Source organism: Hyperoodon ampullatus, assembly GCF_949752795.1.
Source record: "Hyperoodon ampullatus genome assembly, chromosome: 15".
NCBI lineage: Eukaryota > Metazoa > Chordata > Mammalia > Artiodactyla > Ziphiidae > Hyperoodon > Hyperoodon ampullatus.
This window is the reverse complement of record NC_136928.1, coordinates 2,647,170-2,668,183: the sequence shown is the minus strand read 5'-3', so window position 1 is coordinate 2,668,183 and position 21,014 is coordinate 2,647,170. Positions and strand designations below refer to the sequence as shown.

Below are 21,014 nucleotides of genomic sequence, written 5' to 3'. Positions count from 1 at the left end.
TATTGATGAAGGCAGCTGAACAACAAGAAATAAAACAGCAGGCAGAGTTTTATTTCACTTTTGTCACTTGAAAATCCCACCATTTTCTAAAATAGAAGGTGAATTTTCTGGTTCAGGCATACCCTTGCTTGACTTCGTGTCCCACACTGTGAATCCTGGGAGTGACGGCTTATTCTCTTCTTGCATCTCTCCCTGCTTTTACTCCTGGCCAAGGAATTGTTCAAAATCCTGAGTTTTCTTCCTTCCTTACCGTCCTGGACACTCAAAGCTGGTGAGTGTCTCATAGGTTTGCAAAGGACCTTTCCCCAGCCCAAACTAGCTTTTCTCCAGTTGCACTGAATTATGTGCTAGTAAAGTTTTCTTTTGATCCATTCTCTTGTCTATCTTGCAGGAATTTCTAAGAGTCTTTGATATGATGATAGAAAAACACACAAACATCTCTATTTTTTTAATGTCATGTGATATTAAAATTTTACTTTTTAATTAGAAGAAACTAAATGCTTAGATAATCAGTGTTTTCTAATGAAGAGGCAAGCTTGCATTTAAAAAAATTAATAAGAATGTTTCATTGTAGAATGGGATTAAAAATGTCATTTGATAAAACTATTTTGTTTCATTACTTATCATGTCTCTTTTCCTTTACATTATAAATGTCTTTAGACATTCAAAACCCAAGAAGGTAAAATTTATGAAAAGGTAATTGTTAATTCTCTCAATTGAGACATGAAGGGTGGAATCAGGTTTGTAGGAACTATTAATTTTACAGCTCAGTCAGATGCTCATAACCTCCTCTGGGATTTTTGCTCTTTGGCTTATGTGCCTGTGATGAGCTTCTCTGGGCTGTAGGGGGTGCTATCTAGTCTAAGATGTCCCAGTTGATCCACAAGTGTATCAAAATCCTGCAAAAAAATTGTACCCAAACTTGTTTACATTTTCTTATTCCTTATCCATTCTTGTCTAATACTAATATAGTAAGTAGAATAAAGGCTAGTTATATATTCATTTAGCTATTGCCCTTCATTTTTCAATTTTACTTCCAATAAACCAAGTGTCCATCTTCATTAAGCAACTCAACTATATTTAATTCCCCATCCAGATTTGTAGGATGGTACTTTTTAGATGTTCTGAGTAGTCAGGCACTACCCTTTAATTATAAAAATTAGAGACCAAATGTCATTTAGGAAATTGAAAATCAACTTTTTATGACTTCAATTGAAAGAACTCATACTGAAATGTGAACAATGTTCATGAAAAGTTAATAAATAAAACTAATGATAGTGCATAGTAATTTTAGAATGATCAGGCAATTAAACTGCTTATAAATAATGCTAATACCTTTGAGAAAAAGGGTAATGATATTGGAATTTCATGCTCAAAACTGAACTTCAAAAGCCTTTCATGATCACATATATCAAGAGTCCACGTTGATCTCACATTCACTATCTAGAGACATTCATTCCTCATTTTAAATATAATTATTATGGATGTAAAACTCTGGGATCTGAAGCAATTTTCAGACTTTTGAAATGTCACATATCCCTCTATAATTTTGCTCTTTCTCCTAAGATTTAAAAATATCCCCTTTTCCTCTTCCCTCTTTGAATATCTAACACTATGGGCCACTGTAATTAAGACAAGTGTGTCCTTTTATATTCCCTTCAGTATGTTGGAATAAAAACATATTCTAGGCAAAAGGTAAATAATGTTTTTAGAAAACCATCACACAGACTAAAGATGTTAAGCTTCTGAATGAACAAATTAGGAATGAAAGCCCCTGTTAATGAGCCACTCTGTGACCCTTCATGTCCTTTCATCTCTCTGAACAGAAACAAAAGACAGGGCACAGTTTCCAGGAAAGACAGTATCAAAGTTGAGTAAAGTTTGTGTAGGAATATGCCTTTTCAGTATATTCTCCTTTCTTGAGAAACAGGGAGTACCTTCAGAGTTATCTGAAATTTATAGAGGTAAAGGAGGTGTCATTATTGTCCCCTCTTTCAGTGGATTCACAGGAAACTTGGGATAATTAAAGAGACTTATAATCAGTGATAATGATGTTTCCTCCACTTAGTAATCTACCTCAAATTTAGTTATGAAATATGTCTCTATAGAAGTTTATGTCTCTATAAAAGTTTAAATGAAAATGAGTTGAAATATTCATATTCTCGAGAGAAACAAGCAGAATTTTAGTATATTTCCCCCAATGAGTTCCCTTCATTCCACATACCACACCCAGTATCTATAAATAAAGTGTAGCTTCCAAGGCAGTCAATGAGCAGTCAAGTATGTGAATGAGGCCATATTTAAGCAATGTTGTTGGGCTGTGCTACAGAGTGAAGTCCATCAGAGAGCTGATGGAACACAGGGACCATTTGGAAAAGGTCTATGAACACATTTACAAAAATACCAAATACACATTAAGAGGAACTTAAGCATACTTTGTTTTGACTGCTGGAAACAACGATACACACAGGGACCCAGGTGGTTAATGTACTGTACATTATTATTATGAAGTACAAAACCTCAGTCTCTCAGTTCCTCAGAAACCACAAAGTGAGCTGATTACACAGTGCCCTACAGAATAGACTTTAAATGTAAAGGAGCAAACATCTCAGATACTCTTTCAGAGCTTGCCAATTCACTTGGCTTTTGAAGTCTTGCTATCAGGCTGCTGTGCAGAATAACTTTACAATATTTTTCACCCTGCTAGAGGTTTTAAGCTTGTCTCAAAAACAATAGCGAATATGGCAGAAGCCCTTGTTCATTGACATAAAAATAAACTAGTACAACTGTAACGGCAAAACAAATTTTCTGAGTTCAGAGGTGATGCAATATGTAAACCTAAGCCTCTGAAATTAATGGAAGTCCCTTGACACGTTTGAAGACAAATACCATGGTATCTTAGATATGGGATTGCTCTTTCCTATTATGGTTCAAATTTAGGGATTTTATTTTATACTGGAAATTCAACCATGTTCACAAATGAGCTAATGGTTTTCATCTGTAGATTAACCTGGTTTTCAGAAGGGTCTTTAAGACCTTGTCTTATTCTCACATTCTCTGCTCATACATGTTTGTAGATTCAAGTGTCTTCTCACTGCAATGACTGGAGAAAGACTATACATGAGGATACAAGATGGTGAACAAAATCACAGTCCATGCTTAATGTTTATTTTGATGTATTTTGATATTTGGTTAATTTGGAGATAATGAGTCATTCCTCTAAATGAAAGTGTGCAAAAAATGTTCTATACCCAGTGAATGTTGCGGTCATTGGAAATGATTTGGTGAAAGTTTTTATATTTTCAAGTAATAGTATTTCACCTATCAACAACAAAAACAACAAAAGTAAGAGTGGACTATGTAACTTGTAAGGTCTTCTTCTTTTTTTTTTTAATAAGGTTATTTATTTTATTTATTTATTTTTGGCTGTATTGGGTCTTCGCTGCTGCTCATGGGCCCCCTCCAGCTGTGGCGAGTGGGGGCCACTCCTCGCCATGGTATGTGGGCCTCTCACCATGTTGGCCTCCCTTGTTGCAGAGCATGGGCTTCAGGAGTGCGGGCTCCAGCAATTGTAGCACACGGGCTCAGCAGCTGAGGCTCATGGGCTCCAGAGCACAGGCTCAGCAGCCGTGGTGCATGGGCCCAGCTGCTCCATGGCATATGGGATCCTCCTGGACCAGGGCTTGAACCTGCGACCCCTGAATTGGCAGGTGGGCCCTCAACTACTGTGCCACCAGGGAAGACCAAGGAGGTCTTCTTCATAAGATTCATCCTGCTGAAATGTCAGAATAATATGATTTGATTTCTATACTTTTTCAGAGTTTTGGTGACCCATGACACCAACCACAGATATCTCAACCTATTCAACACACTTCAAAATCCAGTGGGGTTTCCTAAAATAGAACTTGCTGACAAACACAGGCCTATATGAGTAATAATAATAAGAAAAAAAAAACTATTGATTTGGGGAAGACCTAAATTTATATTTAGTATTTGGTAATTTGACCATGTTGACTTATAATTTGTTCCTTGCTTCCACTATGAGCAGAGACATTAATGTCTAATGTCTAAAAAAATCCCTGTATAAATCCCAACTTTGGCTTAGTATGTATTTCTTTCAGATTTTTTTGAGAATGGAATTGTATATTCAGGTTATATCAAAATATAAAGGTGTTACCTCTTCCTCAATATTTCTTAAAAGACTTGCTGAAAATAGTGTTTGCTTTTCATTAGAAGTAAATGTGCCTCATCATAGAAACAAAGCAATATATATTAGTTTAATTTTCTCATTCATTGAGAAAAACAGTGAATTATGAGTTAGGAAAAAAAGAATAGTTAAAAGCAGGATGGAAATTTATTCATGCTATTGCTAATTACACTATAATAATCTGTAATCTGAATATGTTTTCTGACTATTTTTAAAAAGCATCTTTTACTGTGATTCCCAATTAAAAAAAATCACAGTATGATTCAGTAGACACATACTCATATGTACACACAAATGTGAAACAAAACTTTTATGAAACAACTTACCTTTACTCATATGATATACTCTGATACTTTCTATTCTAATTCTATTTTTAAAATGTTTATCTGGATTCACTAAATTGATTTTATAACTCACTAATCAATTGTGGTCTGTCATAGAAAACATTGCTTTGATCTATATCTTTAAAAATGTGAGGAGGTGACTTTTATCTTAATATGTATAGAGGTGTTAAAAATATATCTTTCATACAAACAGACAGTGAATTTGTGTCAAAATTTTATTCAACACATTAATGAGGACATCAGGAAGAAAACACAAGACCTAGTTTAAAGAGCATTTGAGGTATTTATGAGTAATTGGAGGAATGGATTCTGAAAATAAGGTTGCTAAGTGAGATATGACTAGTTAACTTCCTACAGAACAATTAAGTCACAGTTAACAACTTATCAATTTCTGCAGTTTAACCTACAGAAAGAGCCAGATATAGTCGAGTCAGGAGACAGAAAACTTATCGGGGATTTTCACAAAGAATTTTATAAAGTAGTGCTAAGTGAATACAGAATTTTTGCTAAGTTCATGCAAAGGCTAAAAGACAGTGTCATGGTATAACACAGACAGCAACTTCAGGAAATACTGCCACTCCTACCACCTATAGAATTAAGGAACTAAAGGAAGACGTTGGAATCATTAAAAATCAAACTTGGAGGAGGAGGTTTGTGGAGATGAACCTCACATTTCCTTGGTGCTAGAGTCTCTGTGGAGGACATGATGAGATCAAATGCTGGAAATACAAATGTTGAAAAGATTACAAACCAGAATCACCTGCTGTTATGGAAAGGCACTGCTGCAACCAGAACGAAGAAGTGTTGTTGGGGTAAATATCTGGAGCAGAAAAAAGCAGAGAGGAAGCCCACCATAGGATCAGTCCTTCTATCTTCTCTGGTCTTGCCATCTTCCTCCATTGGACCCTACTGGCAAAGTCTAACAGGGAGCAGCAGGTCAAACAGAAATGTGGTTTGCAAAGCCCCAGCATCATAAAGCCAACTACAGAACTGGGGCTGGAGCCAAGAGACAATGGTTTAGGCCACCACTACCTCTAACCTTACAGGACAGTGAAGGGTTTGCAATTTTATCATTTGTGGACTGTTATCGAGAGTCATATTGGATCTAGTGAGTTATGAAAAATGCTGTAGCATGAAAGCAAGAATTAAGCAATCATTTTACTTTTTTTTAGTTTTGAGATATTTTTCTTTATCAGAAATTTGTGGTATAATAAAAAGCTGTACAGAGAATCAAAATTACTATAATTTTAACATTTTCACTGTTTCCTGTTAAAGAGATTTCTATAGACCATTATTCAGGTTTATTATTATAACATTAGACACATTTTAGCTTATTAGCTTAAAATCAACAACATTACTATTACAAATGAAAAGATGTGCCCACTTTCATGATTCTAGAATACTTTTGTTCAGAAATTATAGAATTGTTAGTAATAATCTGTGAGAAACTGTAATTTAAACAATAGTTAAATAAAAGTTATATATGCCCATAATAAAGATTTCAATGATTTATAAAGATATTTTTGAAAGTAAAAAAAAAAAATCTATATGTTCACAATTTTATTCACACAAAATGGATCCTACTATACATTCTTTACAACTTAATTTTTTCACTTAATATCATGTCTTACCATATTACACAGGTTGATATTCCCCAATCTTTGTATTATCTGCATTCAAATGTACATGTACATAATATATGTTAAAATTATTTAACATAACATAATTATGTTAAATTTTGATGGGAATTTAGGTTGTTTCTAACTTTCTGCTATGTTGATAGATGATAAATGATGGATGGACAGATGATAGGACACACACTGAAAAGTCTTTATATATGATTTCATATACAAGGTATATATACACTTTGTACATAAAATGATATATAATGGACAAAACAATACCGAGTTACATACTAACAATTGTTATTTTGTTTAATGTTTATTAATAGTTGGATCAGCAATTGATGACTTAAAACACCATGAAAGAGAACAAAATACAATCCTATGAGTGTCATCTTCTCATCCAAAGCATTTTTATAATCAGTATCTTTCTTTCTCATAACCAGATCCTACACCACGTGAAGCCCCTGCCATATTATAGCTACGACCAGCCGGTGATCAGGTACTGCCAGGCTCACCAGCCACTCCATGTCAACAAGGGCTATGAAGCAATGTTTCCAGAGCAGGACGAAACTCCCAGCCTGGAGCTCGGGCCTGACCACAGCTTCATCGCCACCATAGCCAGGTCTGCAGCCCCAGCCATTTACCTTGAGAGAATAACAAACTAACGTGAAAGGCAATTAACTCCTCATTGGGGAACTCGACGCGGAGAAGGAGGGCCTTCATTTTAAAGGTGAATGGGTGTCCAAATCACGCAATCCAGGCCGCTCATCGTTCCTAAGACATTTATGACATAGACGAAAAGAAACAACAAAAAAAAATCTGCTTAAAGAGGGCAGTGGATGCACCTGCAGCATAACCAGAAGAACTACAGAATTCTCTTTGCTTTAAAACATACAAACAGAAATGTTCCTGGATGTAAATAGTAAAATTGTCAAGTTCTTATAAAAATACATTTCACCTTAGCTACCTATAGGTTTGTTTGTATATTTTGCTTTTTCTACACTGCATGGTTCCTGGGCTGGAGAACCACAGAGGGTGGGGGGTGGGGGGAGCATCAAACCAGGTGTGGGTGGGAAGTTGGGGAAACAATACAGTTTTCCTTGTTAGGTGTGTGTAACAGATTATTAAAATTGCTTTCATTTCATTTTTCTTTTAAAAATGTCATTTGTTCATGTTTGGTTTGTTTTATTTTTATTTTTTTTTCTGGTCAAGAAATTCTGTTTCCAATTCTAAACATGGGTGTTCAAACTTATGTTGTACCAAAAGAAGATTTGGTGTACCACAGACCACAAAGAAATAAAGTTGACCATAAAGTTTGACAAAGCTACTGGAAAGAAAATCCAACAAAATCTGGGCAATTGATCCTTCAAGGCACATTGTATACAATGTGAGCTTTGATTTTTTTTTTTTTCCCCTACTGGCAGTCCTCACTGTGAGCTTTCACTGTGTGAGAAGCGAATAAAAAGACATGTGAAGACCTCCAAATGAGAAGACAATCAGAAATATTCTCACCTGGACTAGGGGTATATGAAGAACAAAGGCCATGTGGTCAATGAATGAAACTGCCAAGCTACAAATTTCTAAACAAAAGATAATGTGTAAAATTGGTTTTAAAATTATCAATTAACTATTGTGCAATTTTTATCAATAAAAGAAAAAAATGTTGGAAAAATAAACATATTATTTTGCAGTTGGTACACCACAACCCACCTAATGTTGAGTGCTTTGTCTCTATATTATAGAATCTTTCTAGTCTATATCAGAGCAATTTAAGAAGAATATGTTGGTATCTATCAAGTGCCTTCTGTAGGTTCCACCCTCACGTAAGGAAGTCCTGAAAAAAGAAGTATGAGATATCTTATGCATTAACTGGATTCATAATTACTTCTGGAGACATGATGTAACACAAATAGAATTAAATAACAATATGAGAAAAAAGTAAGTGTCCTTGAAAGGATTAGAGGTTGAATGATCTTCTAGGAGAGCGAGAACTGTGTGGAAGTTGATTACTAATCTGAAAAAAGCATAGTGATCACCCATTTTTTTAACAAAGGAAATACCTATGCACACATCAGTTGAACCATTTTCACTTGACTTCCTTGGTTCTGTGATGCTATATCTCATCAATTCTCTGATTCACTATGGATGTTATCCTGATCTAACCACTGGTCCAATTTGATATTTTTAAAACAATTTGAAATTATATAGTCTATGTCATCCTTTATTAAGTGAGATTTTGCATTCTGAATGGTGCTAGTATGTGGTGGTACTAGTGGGTTTTCTGAAGAACTAAATAGATAGATGGCATCCATTTAATTCCAAATTCTCCTAACATAATAATAAAAGAGCTTTGTCAATTACTTTCACATCAAAATAAACAAGCATAGAGCATAAGATTTTCTTTTCTCAAAGTCATTCTGTCTTACTGCGATTTTAAATTAGATTTGAAGTTAAATTCTATCTTAATTGATTAAAAAATTATGTCATATTAAAGAAAATTAAATCAAAGGAAGTTTTTCACATTGGAACACAAGCTGTTGCTCTCAGATTCTTGTAACCTTCCTGTTAACATTTATAAATTTGGATTATATTATATCTGTCCATGTTTCCTAACTATTCAAGTAGAATGAATTGACTATGAATTTAAAAATTAAAGATAGTTCTTTGGTATTTTGATTTTTTAATTTAATAATTATTTAACAGATTTGTAGCAGAGTATTTTGGAGTGCCTGCCCGAATTACAAGGATTCTCTTAACCCTTCCCACCTTCTCCATTTATCCAACATCACCCATATATCACATCTGCCACACCACCCCTGCCTGAGGTGATTTATTAGAGGTCATACCTGAAAAATCTTGACCAAATTTGGCTTAAATCAACAATTTATTCTGTTTATTTCTGTTTCTTGTAAACAAAAGAGTTCTAAATTGATAATATTCTTCATGTTATTTAAAAGTGCCATATTTGGCCAACTGTTTACTCAAGTCTAATGTGAAATACTGAACTGCTAACAAAACAGACATTATGACAATGCTATACCCTCTGAATAGGAAAACTTTCAAATAATTTTTTAAATATCATTTACATATTCCAGAACAAGTTATACTGAGCTTTAGAACTCTATTGATGATTACACAAAAAACCAAACCAGCCAACCAACCCAACAAACCAAAAAATCTAAAAAAATCTTTGCTTAAGTAGGCTTCGAAAAGTTCTTAACTGAAAAATTTAAGCTTGATATTGTATGAGAGATCAAGTAGAATTTTAGAGAAAACAGCTTCTTGAAAAAATTAGTGATATTTCAGCAGATGACTTAAGAACCAAATATTGGATTATTCATCCTTTAAACACAAAAGTCAATCATATCTATGCTGAAAGCCTGGTATAAACAAGGAGGATGAAAGGTTTCTGTTAGTCACCACTCAGACTAAATTATTGTCTGGACTCCTCAATGATATCGAGAAAACTTGTCCCTTCAGGTCACTTTCATCACCATTTCTGGTTCATTCAAGTGCTATGCAAACTGATTGCCCTAGATTCCCCCTTCTCCCTCAACATGGAAGACAGTTTTAAATTTGGAATTGTGGCCCCATTAAAAGGTGCCATTCAATGAGTCAAACGACACACTTAGTATTTTCCTAGCATACAGTGGAAGAAATATCTCACACCTCTAGAGGCGTTTTGATTTTTTTTTTTTCTCTACTTATAGCTAACATAAGTTGTTGGGTTTTTTTTTTACTGTCTTCTAAAAGTCAGCAATTATTTTGATTTGACTTATTTTTCAGGTTAAAATGTTAAAGAGCCCTAAAATAAGTTATGCTTTATTTCAAGACCATCCTGATTAGTAATTTGATTTTATACTGTAACATTTATTGAACCTCTAAAAGTTATGCAGGTTGAGGAGTATCATGGAGTATTTATAGAGCAAGGACATGAAAACCATGCCTAAATGGAATTATGAATGTGATACATACAGACTGGAATGGTCAATTATTCAAACATTCTGATTACATTTTTCATAAATATTCTTAGTAATGCTGAGTTTGCTTTTACTTATTGTATTATGCGATAAAGAAATATCTAAAATCAGAAACTATAAATATTGTGTGTGTGTGTGTATATATATATATGTTTAAATTTTCATTCTATTGTAGCTCTTCTCACAATATTTCGTATATGACCTTTTGAGACTAAAGATGTAAATGATGAGTCATCATTTGCAGAATGCCAAAAACCCAAGTACTTTGAAAATTAAAAGTAGACTAAGTCATAATATTTCAAATAATTTCACTCAATAATAAGACAGTGTGAGGGGAAGCAGACCTCTAAGACGATGTCCCTGTCATCTGCCATTGGTCTTCATGCCACACTTTTGCCAGTACCTTGAGTGAAATTGTGATAGATCTACACTACAAAGTGATCCATGTCATGAAACTGAGAAAGGAGAGAAAATGTAGTATCCCAATCTGTAAACCCTTGTGTTTTTTGAGCAATCAATAGATGTGAATTACAACAAGACCACTAAAGAAAACAAGTCATAGAGATGTCCAAAATAGAGAATGTTATTGTTTGAATCTAAGCTTTACTAGTCAAACCACACCTGGAATTCAGTATCAGTGTTATATCAGCAAGGAGACATCTACAAGAATAATAAACAGAATATTGAAATTTATGCAATCCGTAGCATATATCCTTGCTTAATGAAGCACTGAAAGCAGGAACATTCATTGGATGAAGTTATTAAAGTATTACAGATAATCAAACAGTGAAGAGAAGCAAAGAGAAGCAAATTCATTCTGCTCTACAGGCCCATGACAGCCACACAGTGTTAGTAATTGATTATTTAGCTGATGCTTCCAAGACTTTCATAGCAATAACCAGTCTAGATCCTTGTCAAGCTCCTCATCTCTGCAGCTCTCTAATTTCTAAAGCCTCATGACATCTCATAAATGCATATTTGCCATACTGCATGTTATATAACCTTGAATTGCCTTTAAATCAGAAGAACATAACCAGCATCACCAGTCTAAGTTCAGAAACTCAAGTTATCTATCATTGAAACTAAGTTTTAATTTTACTTAGTCCAAGCACATGCATGTAGTGTCAGGACCTCGGCATTGTTCCTATAACAAAATTCTGTAACTGCCTTCTGTTTAGTTCCCTGGAATTCTGAGTTCCTCCTGCCTTGGTACATCTCTAGGATCTAGGTTCCTCCAAGGTTGAACAATGTGTTTATCTTGCCCATATTACTAGGCACCTGATTTCTGCCTATGAATCCCAGTCATTTGTTACCAACTATGCTTTTCTGATTTCTAAATAACCTCAGTTGCTCAAATATCCAATGTGCCCTGCTACAGCCTTTACTTCTGCTTGTAGTACCTCTTGGTCAGGTGCTCTATCCTCTTGATATGATGCCTTGCTAGCTAGCTACTCAATTCCCTGTCTACTATTTTTGAGCTTGTACTAAGGCCGGGGTACAATTCAGTTTCAAAAAAACTGCCCATTCTACTCGATTAGGGTCTGAGTCACTGTTTAGATTATAATATGCAAAATCAGTGGTTCTCAGGTTCTCAAATGTTGCATGCATGACAATTACCTGAAAGGCTTTTTAAAACAGACTGGTGGGCCTCACCCTCAGCACGTCTGATGCATTAAGTCTGGGATGAGGTCTGATAATATCCATTCCTAGTAGGTGATGCCAATGCTGCTGGTATGAGGATAACATTTTGAAAACCAGTTTGCTATAGAGCATAGATATTTATATCCCTGTAGGCTGATGACTCTGTGTGAGGACTCAAACTTTATATTTCATATTTACTTAGAATTTAATGTTAAATGAATCTTTAAAATAAGAATTGACTTAAGTGGAAACATTATGCCATCACATAACATGAGAGGCCTATACCTTTCTGTAAACAGCATGTTCTATAATGTGCTGTGTATCACTAACAGAAGATGCTTTCCATAAAAGCAAAGAGACAAAAAATACACATCAGCAACAACCACAACAACAAAAGAGTTTCCTATGTTCAAATTAAATTCATAAAATGTTGCATATGACATGCTCCCTTTGGAAATTCACAAGGCCCTATAACATTTAAAGATATCAGAAATATTGTGGTCAAGAAACCCATTTAACTTGGTTTAACCCTGGGTTTTCTACAATAGATGTGTCCCAACACAATATCCTTCTTTAATTTACTACCTAACAAAATCCTACAGAACTAATGTTCTATAAAACTGAGTTTGTAAATGTTGATTTAAAGAATGCTCTTATTTTGCCCATCAAGGAAAGCATGTACCTTTGCAAATAATTATTTCCACATTTACAAATAATATAATGTACTCTTTACTTCTGAGATTCAGTGAGACTTTTATTTAAATTAAGAACACAATATATTTTAATCTCTCTAGTAACAAAGCAAATGTCAAATTCATCTGGATTAAATGATAATGAATATGATAAGAACCTGGTATCATGAATGGAAAATATTAATAGATATCTCCATATATGACATTCCTCTTCCCTTGTTGGAGATTAGACCCATTGTTTCTGCTGTGTAAGGCATTGGAAAATCATAATAAATCAACAAAAGCACACAGTAATGTAGGAAGCCTTTATTATCTGAGTTGACAAGTTCCTGATCAGTCACTAGCCTCAGGTGATGTCATTTATTCATCTGTGTTTTCTGGGCTAGAGTTTACCCTCAGACAAGAAATAATATTGCTGGTAGAAGGGGAGGTGAGAGGACCAAACATGGGCCTTGGTTCATCTTATCTAAGTCACTTCCTTAGCGGATCCAAGGAATTAATTGCAGTGTTAAAAAGGGTTTTAGATTTCCTATGCTCATTATTGTTTGTTTTTGAAAATAATATAAGAATAAAAATGTATTAAAAGGAGATCAGACATGAGTTCAGATTTTGTACACATTATAAAAGCTACCTTAATAGAAATGATGGAAGAACTATATGATGAGTATTCCCTGGAGTCAAAAATATTCATATTATCAAAATTATTGAGTTTCGCTGTACCTCTTTAGCAGGACATTCACTTGATTTTAGATAATGGAGGAAATCTGATGGAGGATGACTAATGTGTGCATTAATCAGGCAATGGATTACTCTGCTCAGGCTGCCATAACAAAATACCATAAACTGTTTGGCTTAAACAAAAAATTATTTTCTCATGGTTCTGAAGGCTGAAGAGCCCAACATCAAGTCTCCAGCATGATTTGCTTTTGGGTGAGAGCTCTCTTCCTGGTTTGCAGACAGACACCTTCTTGATATTGTGCACACAGCAGAGAGAATGTACTGTTTAGTGTCTTCTCTTATAAATACACTAAGCCTATCAGATCAGGGCTCCACCCTCATTACCTCAGTTAAACCTAATTACCTCCTTATAGACCCCATCTCCAAATACAGTCTCATTGAGGGGATTAGGACTTCAACATATAAATCTGGTGGGAATGCAGTTCAGTTGATAGCAGACAGGAAACCAAACCAAACCAAACCAAGCAAAACATCAGCTGCAGGATACCTACTAGAATGATTCAACTGAATCACTTTATTTATTTATATATGGGAAAGAGCCAGTTTATGCTAGAAGAAGAATTCTTGAGGAGAATGCAGTTTATTTGGGGTTCTGAGTGAGTATGAATTCTAAATATATTTATAGATAATATAAGTCTACTTTGTTTTGGCCACATGAAGTATTAATATAGATCTTAATAAGATCATCAGAGGAGGTAATTAAGAAAGTTTTATATATCATCTTAGAGTTCTTAAAGAGATTTATCATTTAGAAAAAAAATCTCAAATTGATTTTACATTAGTCCCATGATATGCTTTGCACAAAAGTGTTCCAAGGTCAAGTAACCCTAAGGGAAAGCCATATGTTTTATCCACCCTCTCAGACATTCTCAATGCTCATTGATATATTAAGATTTTTGAGAATTTCTATAGTAAAGAAGGTGCTTGAATCCATTTTTTCCCAAACGTTATTGAATTGTGGAATATTTTTCATTGAAATAACAGTTATTGAGACCTGTAGTGTTACTCTTACACAGAGTACATTTAGGAACACATTTTGTGCCTAATGAAGAGCTATCCAATGCAGGGAAGAGAAATAGGAAAATTTAGTGTGGGTATAAATTTCTCACATTAAAAATGTAACTTTCTGGAAGATATTCTACTCTAAAAATGAGCTATCTAATTTGTCATCAGAAGTAAATATTTTGAGCGTTTAGTCAGAGTATATTATACAAACAATGCATGAAGTACCAATTTCTACAGAAGCAGAGTATCTCAGTTCTCAATATTTCATCATGGTTTGAACAAAATTGATATACTGTGTTTGCTTACAATTGAAATTCACATAGAGTTTGATGAGTAGATTCTTGGGATGTTGGAAATCATAACAGTATTGTGGAATAAACTGGAGAACTTAGAATAAAGAAGAGATTCAGGTAGGGTAAAACATTCCTGTCTTTAAGGATTGAGATGATAGTAATATAAAAAATGAAAGTTGCTTGCTCCTTTTCCCAGATGCAAAAAATCTGGATGGCAATTTTTAGTTCCATGTCAGAAATGTTATAATAAAGAATGGGATAGAACTGGAACACATACTAGAGTGACACAATTTGTAAGAGTGGAAATACCACATTGAGGGTCAGCAAGATGGAAAGAGTTTTCAAAAGAGGGTAACAGTACTCGGAGGTAAGAAGAGCATTAATGGTTCAAGGAAACATAATTCAGTAAGTGAGGAAAGAGGTGGTATAAAGTGAAGTTAGAAAAGTAATCAGAGGCCAGATCATGCAATGTGAAGGCAGCTATACTGCATTTGGGCTCCAAATTAAGGAGTTTAGAATTTATACTCCAGCAAAAAGCGTGTCATAAATGGATCTTAATAAGAACAGTAAACATATTTTGGCTTTGGTATGAAGACTGGATGAAGTGAGACAGACCAGAACCTTGGAGATCAGTTAGGAGTCTACTGCAATATGACACTTGAGAGATGATGAATGATTTATGAAAATGCCAATGGGAGTTAAGAGCAGAAAACAATAGAGAGGATAGTAAATATTCATATGCACTGTTCCAATAATAGTATTTAATGACCCACAACAATTCTTTGACATATAGTCACTATTGTTAGATTCATTTTACAGATAAGAATGCAAGAAATGGAGAAGTTAAGGTAGTAAGTCATAGAAGCATTATTCTAATCCAGAAAGTCTCCTCAAGAGAGAGGCTCTGTTAACACCTATGCTCTATGACATTTTAGGACTTCACATGAGAGCTTCCTAGGAAGTAGAAGCAGCAGGACCATGCAATTGGGAGCAGGCAAAAATTGAGGAAATGAGAGGTACTGAGGATAGTGCCCATATTCCTGATTTGAGCAACTAAGAACATAGTATTACATATTATGATATTATGATCTAAGACAGCAGCCACAGAAGTGATGACATGGTTTGTGGTAGAAAATAATGAATTCTCTTTTGGACTTGTTGACTTTAAAAAACTTGAGAATTTTCAACTAGTGCAATTCAGGCACTAGCGAGATAGATATATCTGAAATTAAGAATGGTAGGGGTGATATATACACTACCAAATGTAAAATAGATATCTAGTGGGAAGCAGCCACAGAGCACAGAGAGATCAGCTCGGTGCTTTGTGACCACCTAGAGGGGTGAGATAGAGAGGGTGGGAGGGAGGGAGATGCAAGAGGGAAGAGATATGGGGACATATGTATATGTATGACTGATTCACTTTGTTATAAAGCAGAAACAGACACACCATTGTAAAGCAATTATACTCTAATAAAGATGTTTTAAAAAAAAGAATGGTAAGGATGTGTATATTAGCATTTAATATTGAATCCGTGGGAATTGAAGAAATGGATCATCGACTGTGCGTATATTGAGAAGGAAAGTGGGACCATATCAAAACCCTAGTTAACAGAAAAAGTGCCATTAAAGGAGAATCAAAAGGATTACCTGGAAAAACATCAGGATAACAAGAATTATAGATTTCACTGAAGAAGAGAATTTTCCAGCTTTGACAAATAACAGAAAGGCCTGTCTTGGCAAGTAGTGAAAACTTGTTAGTGGAAGTATTAACGTGGGTATCTGATGTCCAACTGCTAGGATAGGGTACAAAGTGGTTTGCAATAGTTAGGAGTTTGAACTAAATGACATCTTGGTTCCTTCTAAATTCTAATGATGCTGTACATTTTTCCATTACAGGCGAAATGACATATATCCCCAGATTCCCAAACTGTGTGATTATTTTCAGTACTTGAGATGAGAAAATACATCCTGAAGTTCATTAATGTCAGTTTCAATTTCTACTAAATTTTAATTTGGTATACAGTTATGGCAGGTGGGATTGGTATAATAAAACATGTATTATTTGTCAAAGTTTCCTGTCTCGAAATTAAATATTGAATGACTAGGGAACTTCTACAGTACTTATTTCAAACTGAATATGAACTATTCAGTGTTTTCAAATTTGCCAAGATTCTGGAGCCTGGCATATAGTAGGTATACAATAAACATTTGTTAGAAAATGAAAGAATAAAACAAATCCATGGTATAATTTTCATGTTTGAAATCAGTGTGAAGATACTATTTATGAATACAGATCTTTTTAAGTTGCTAGCTGCATAATACTTTCCAATATTTATTCCATTGTGGGATTTTACCCCGAAGAATATCAAGGACCTTGCCTGCCAGAAACAGAATGATTACTTGAGTAGTCTCATAATTTTTACCTTTAATATTAAATATATATGTTTGTAACAATTTCTATCACTTGCTTAAGGAATCTTTTCAGGTCATAAAAATTAAATTTTCCAATATCTTATTAATATTTACAATCCTTCCCCCAACACACACACAATTTGAAATGTTGAGTAAGAGTAGGATTAGATGTTGTTTATTTATGACTGCAACACACTAGATGAGGTCCAGAAAAACTGTCATAAAGTCTGACACCATTTTTATGTTTGACAGATGATAGTTTTGAATTCTTACCATTCCCCTTTGCCCTTCTCCCCTACACTTGGGTTAGCTGATAAGAAAGCCTGAATGCTTGGAGCAAGTGGGAAGTTAAAACCATGCAAGCCCCATCCTGTATGCAGGGACCCAAGCCCAGCCCCACCCTGTAGCTACCATAAATCCCAAGCCACTCTCCTTTCCCTCTTTTCTCAAGACCATTTTTGAACCAGCTTGGGAGCCTGCCCCTTTTCTCTCCAGAAAGTCTCATTATGTGAGTAATAAACTTTTTCATACCCTCTTGGTGCGTGTGAGGTGTCATCAGTCTCAACATTCAAACCAAAGCAAAAACCCAAACAGAATAAGCATTGTCTGTGGTTACTAAGACTTCTGGGCCCCTACTGGACCCCATAAGTTATATGACTAATATTTAACACAAATTTATATGACAACAGCACTTAGCAATGCTCTTTTTTATAGTATACTACATAATCAATATTTTTCTCCATTAAGAAGAATGATTCTCATCTGTCTCTCCCTTTATTCCTCACTGGTAAACTTGTATGTCTAAATTTATCTATTTAAGTCCTCTTTCTCCTGGTAGGTATTTTGGAGATTAATCCTTTGTCAGTTGCTTCATTTGAAAATATTTTCTCCCATTCGAGGTTTGTCTTTTCGTATTGTTTATGGTTTCCTTTGCTGTGCAAAAGCTTTTAAGTTTCATTAGGTTCCATTTGTTTATTTTTGTTTTTATTTTCATTAGTATAGGAGGTGGGTCAAAAAGGATCTTGCTGTGATTTATGTCATAGAGTGTTCTGCCTATGTTGCTCTCTAAGAGTTTTATACTATCTAGCCTATACTTTTAGGACTTTAATCCATTTTGAGTTTATTTTTGTGTATGGTATTAAGAATTGTTCTAATTCCATTCTTTTCCATGTAGCTGTCTGGATTCCAAACACTATTTATTGAAGAGGCTGTCTTTTCTCAATTGCATATTCTTGCTTCCTTTATTGAAGATAAGGTGATGATATGTGCATGGGTTTATCTCTGAGCTTTCTATCCTGTTACATTGATCTATATTTCTGTTTTTGTGCCAGTGCCATACTGTCTTTATTTCTGTAGCGTTGTAGTATAGTATGAAGTCAGGGAGCCTGATTCCTCCAGCTCCATTTTTCTTTCTCAAGATTGCTTTTGCTATTCGTGGTCTTTTCTGTTTCCATACAAATTGGAAAATTTTTTGTTCTAGTACTGGGAAAAATGCCATTGGTCATTTGATAGGGATTGCATTGAATCTGTAGATTGCTTTGGGTTGTATAGTCATTATCACAATGTTGATTCTTCCCGTCCAAGAACCTGGTATGTCTCTCCATCTGTTTTTATGATCTCTGATTTCTTTCATCAGTGTCTTATAGTTTTCTGCATACAGGTCTTTTGTCTCCTTAGGTAGTTTATTCCTAGGTGTTTTATTCTTTTTGTTGCAGTGGTAAATGGGAGTGTTTCCTTAATTTCTTTTTCTGATTTTTCATTTTTAGTGTATAGTAATGTAAAAGATTTCTGTGCATTAATTTTGTATCCTGCTACTTTTCCAAATTCATTGATTAGCTCTAGTAGTTTCCTGGTGGCATCTTTAGGAGCCTCTATGTATAGCATCATGTCATCTGCAAACAGTGACAGTTTTACTTCTTCTTTTCCAATTTGGATTCCTTTTATTTATTTTTCTCTCTGATTGCCATGGCTAAAACTTCGAAAGGTATGTTGAATAATAGTGGTAAGAGTGGGTACCCTTGTCTTGTTCCTGATCTTAGGAAAAAGGCTTTCAGTTTTTCACCATTGACAATGATGGTGGCTGAGGGTTTTCCATAAATGGCCTTTATGACATTGAGGTAGATTCCCTCTATTCCCACTTTCTGGAGGGTTTTAATCATAAGTGGTGTTGAATTTGTCGACAGCTTTTTCTGCATCTATTGAGATTATCACAAGGATTTTATCTTTCAGTTTGTTAATATGGTACATCACAATGATTGATTTGCATATATCAAAAAATCCTTGCATTCCTGGGATAAACCCCACTTCGTCATGGTGTATGATCCTTTTAATGTGCTGTTGGATTCTGTTTGCTAGTATTGTGTTGAGGATTTTTCATCTATGTTCATCATTGATATTGGCCTGTAGTTTTCTTTCTTTGTGAAAACTTTGGTTTTGATATCAGTGTGATGGTGACCTTGTCGAATGAGGTTGGGAGTCTTCCTCCCTCTCCTATATTGTGGAAGAGTTTGAGAAGGACAGGTGTCAGCTCTTCTCTAAATGTATGGTAGAATTCACTTGTGAAGCCATCTGGTCCTGGCCTTTTGTTTGTTGCAAGGTTCTCAATGACAGTTTCAATTTCAGTGCTTGTGATTGGTCTGTTCACATTTTCTATTTCTTCCTGGTTCAGTCTTGGAAGGTTGTATTTTTCTAAGAATTTGTCCATTTCTTCCAAGTTGTTCATTTTATTGGCATATAGTTGCTTGTAGTAGCCTCCCATGAGCCTTTGCATTTCTGCAGTGTCATTTGTTACTTCTCCTGTTTCATTTCTAATTCTGTTGATTTGAGTCTTCTCCCTTTGTTTTCCTAATGAGTCTAACTAATGGTTTATCAGTTTTGTTTATCTCTCAAAGAACCAGCTTTTTGTTTTATTGGTCTTTGCTATTGTTTCCTTCATTTCTTTTTAATTTATTTTTTTAAACATCTTTACTGGAGTATAATTGCTTTACAATGGTAAGTTAGTTTCTGCTTTATAACAAAGTGAATCAGCTATACATATACATATATCCCCATATCTTCTCCCTCTTGCATCTCCCTTCCACCCTCCCTATGCCACCATTCTAGGTGGTCACAAAACACTGAGCCGGTCTCCCTGTGCTATGCGGCTTCTTCCTACTAGCTATTTATTTTACGTTTGGTAGTGTATATATGTCAATTGTTACACCCTCACTTCATCCTAGCTTACACTTCCCACTCCCCGTGTCCTCAATCCCATTCCCTATGTCTGCGCCTTTATTCCTTTCCTGCTCCTAGGTTCTTCAGAACCATTATGTTTGGATTCAATAGATATGTGTTAGCATGCAGTATCCATTTTTCCCTTTCTGACTTACTTCACTCTGTATGACAGTCTCTAGGTCCATCCACTTCACTACAAATGACTCAATTTCATTTCTTTTTATGGCTGAGTAATATTCCATTGTATATATGTGCCACATCTTCTTTATCCATTCATATGTTGATGGACATTTAGGTTGCCTCTATGACGTGGCTATTGTAAAAAGAGCTGCAATGAACATTGTGGTACATGATTCTTTTGAATTATGGTTTTCTCAGGATATATGCCCAGCAGTGGGATTGCTGGGTCACATGGTAGTTATATTTTTAGTTTTTTTAAGGAACTTCCAGGCTGATCTCTATTGTGGCTGCATCAATTTACTTTTCCACGAACAGTGCAAGAGCATTCTCTTTTCTCAACACCCTCTCCAGCATTTATTGCTTGTAGATTTTTTGATTATGGCCATTCTGACCGGTGTGAGGTGATATCTCGTTGTACTTTTGAGTTGCATTTCTCTAATGATTAGTGATGTTGAGCATCCTTTCATGTGTTTGCTGGCAATCTGTATATATTCTTTGTAGAAATGTTTATTTAGGTCTTCTCCCCATTTTTGGATTGGGTTGTTTGTTTTTTTGATATTCAGCTGCATGAGCTGCTTGTAAATTTTGGAGATTAATCCTTTGTCCAGTGCTTCATTTTCAAATATTTTCTCCCATTCTGAAGGTTGTCTTTTCCTTTTGTTCATGTTTTCCTTTGCTGTGCAA

The 21,014-nt window shown here is 34.9% G+C and overlaps 1 protein-coding gene across 1 annotated transcript in view; it reads left to right on the top strand.

Moving 5' to 3' along the window:
• The window catches only part of LRRTM4 (leucine rich repeat transmembrane neuronal 4), a gene marked incomplete at both ends in the record, with an annotated part of 719,728 nt that extends 712,887 nt beyond the window's left edge, over positions 1 to 6,841 (top strand). Inside the window, one exon of the mRNA XM_079720820.1 lies at positions 6,620 to 6,841. Within this exon, the coding sequence (XP_079576946.1) occupies positions 6,620 to 6,841 (222 nt within the window). The remainder of the gene's footprint in view (positions 1 to 6,619) is intronic.
• Positions 6,842 to 21,014: the final 14,173 nt, after the last annotated feature.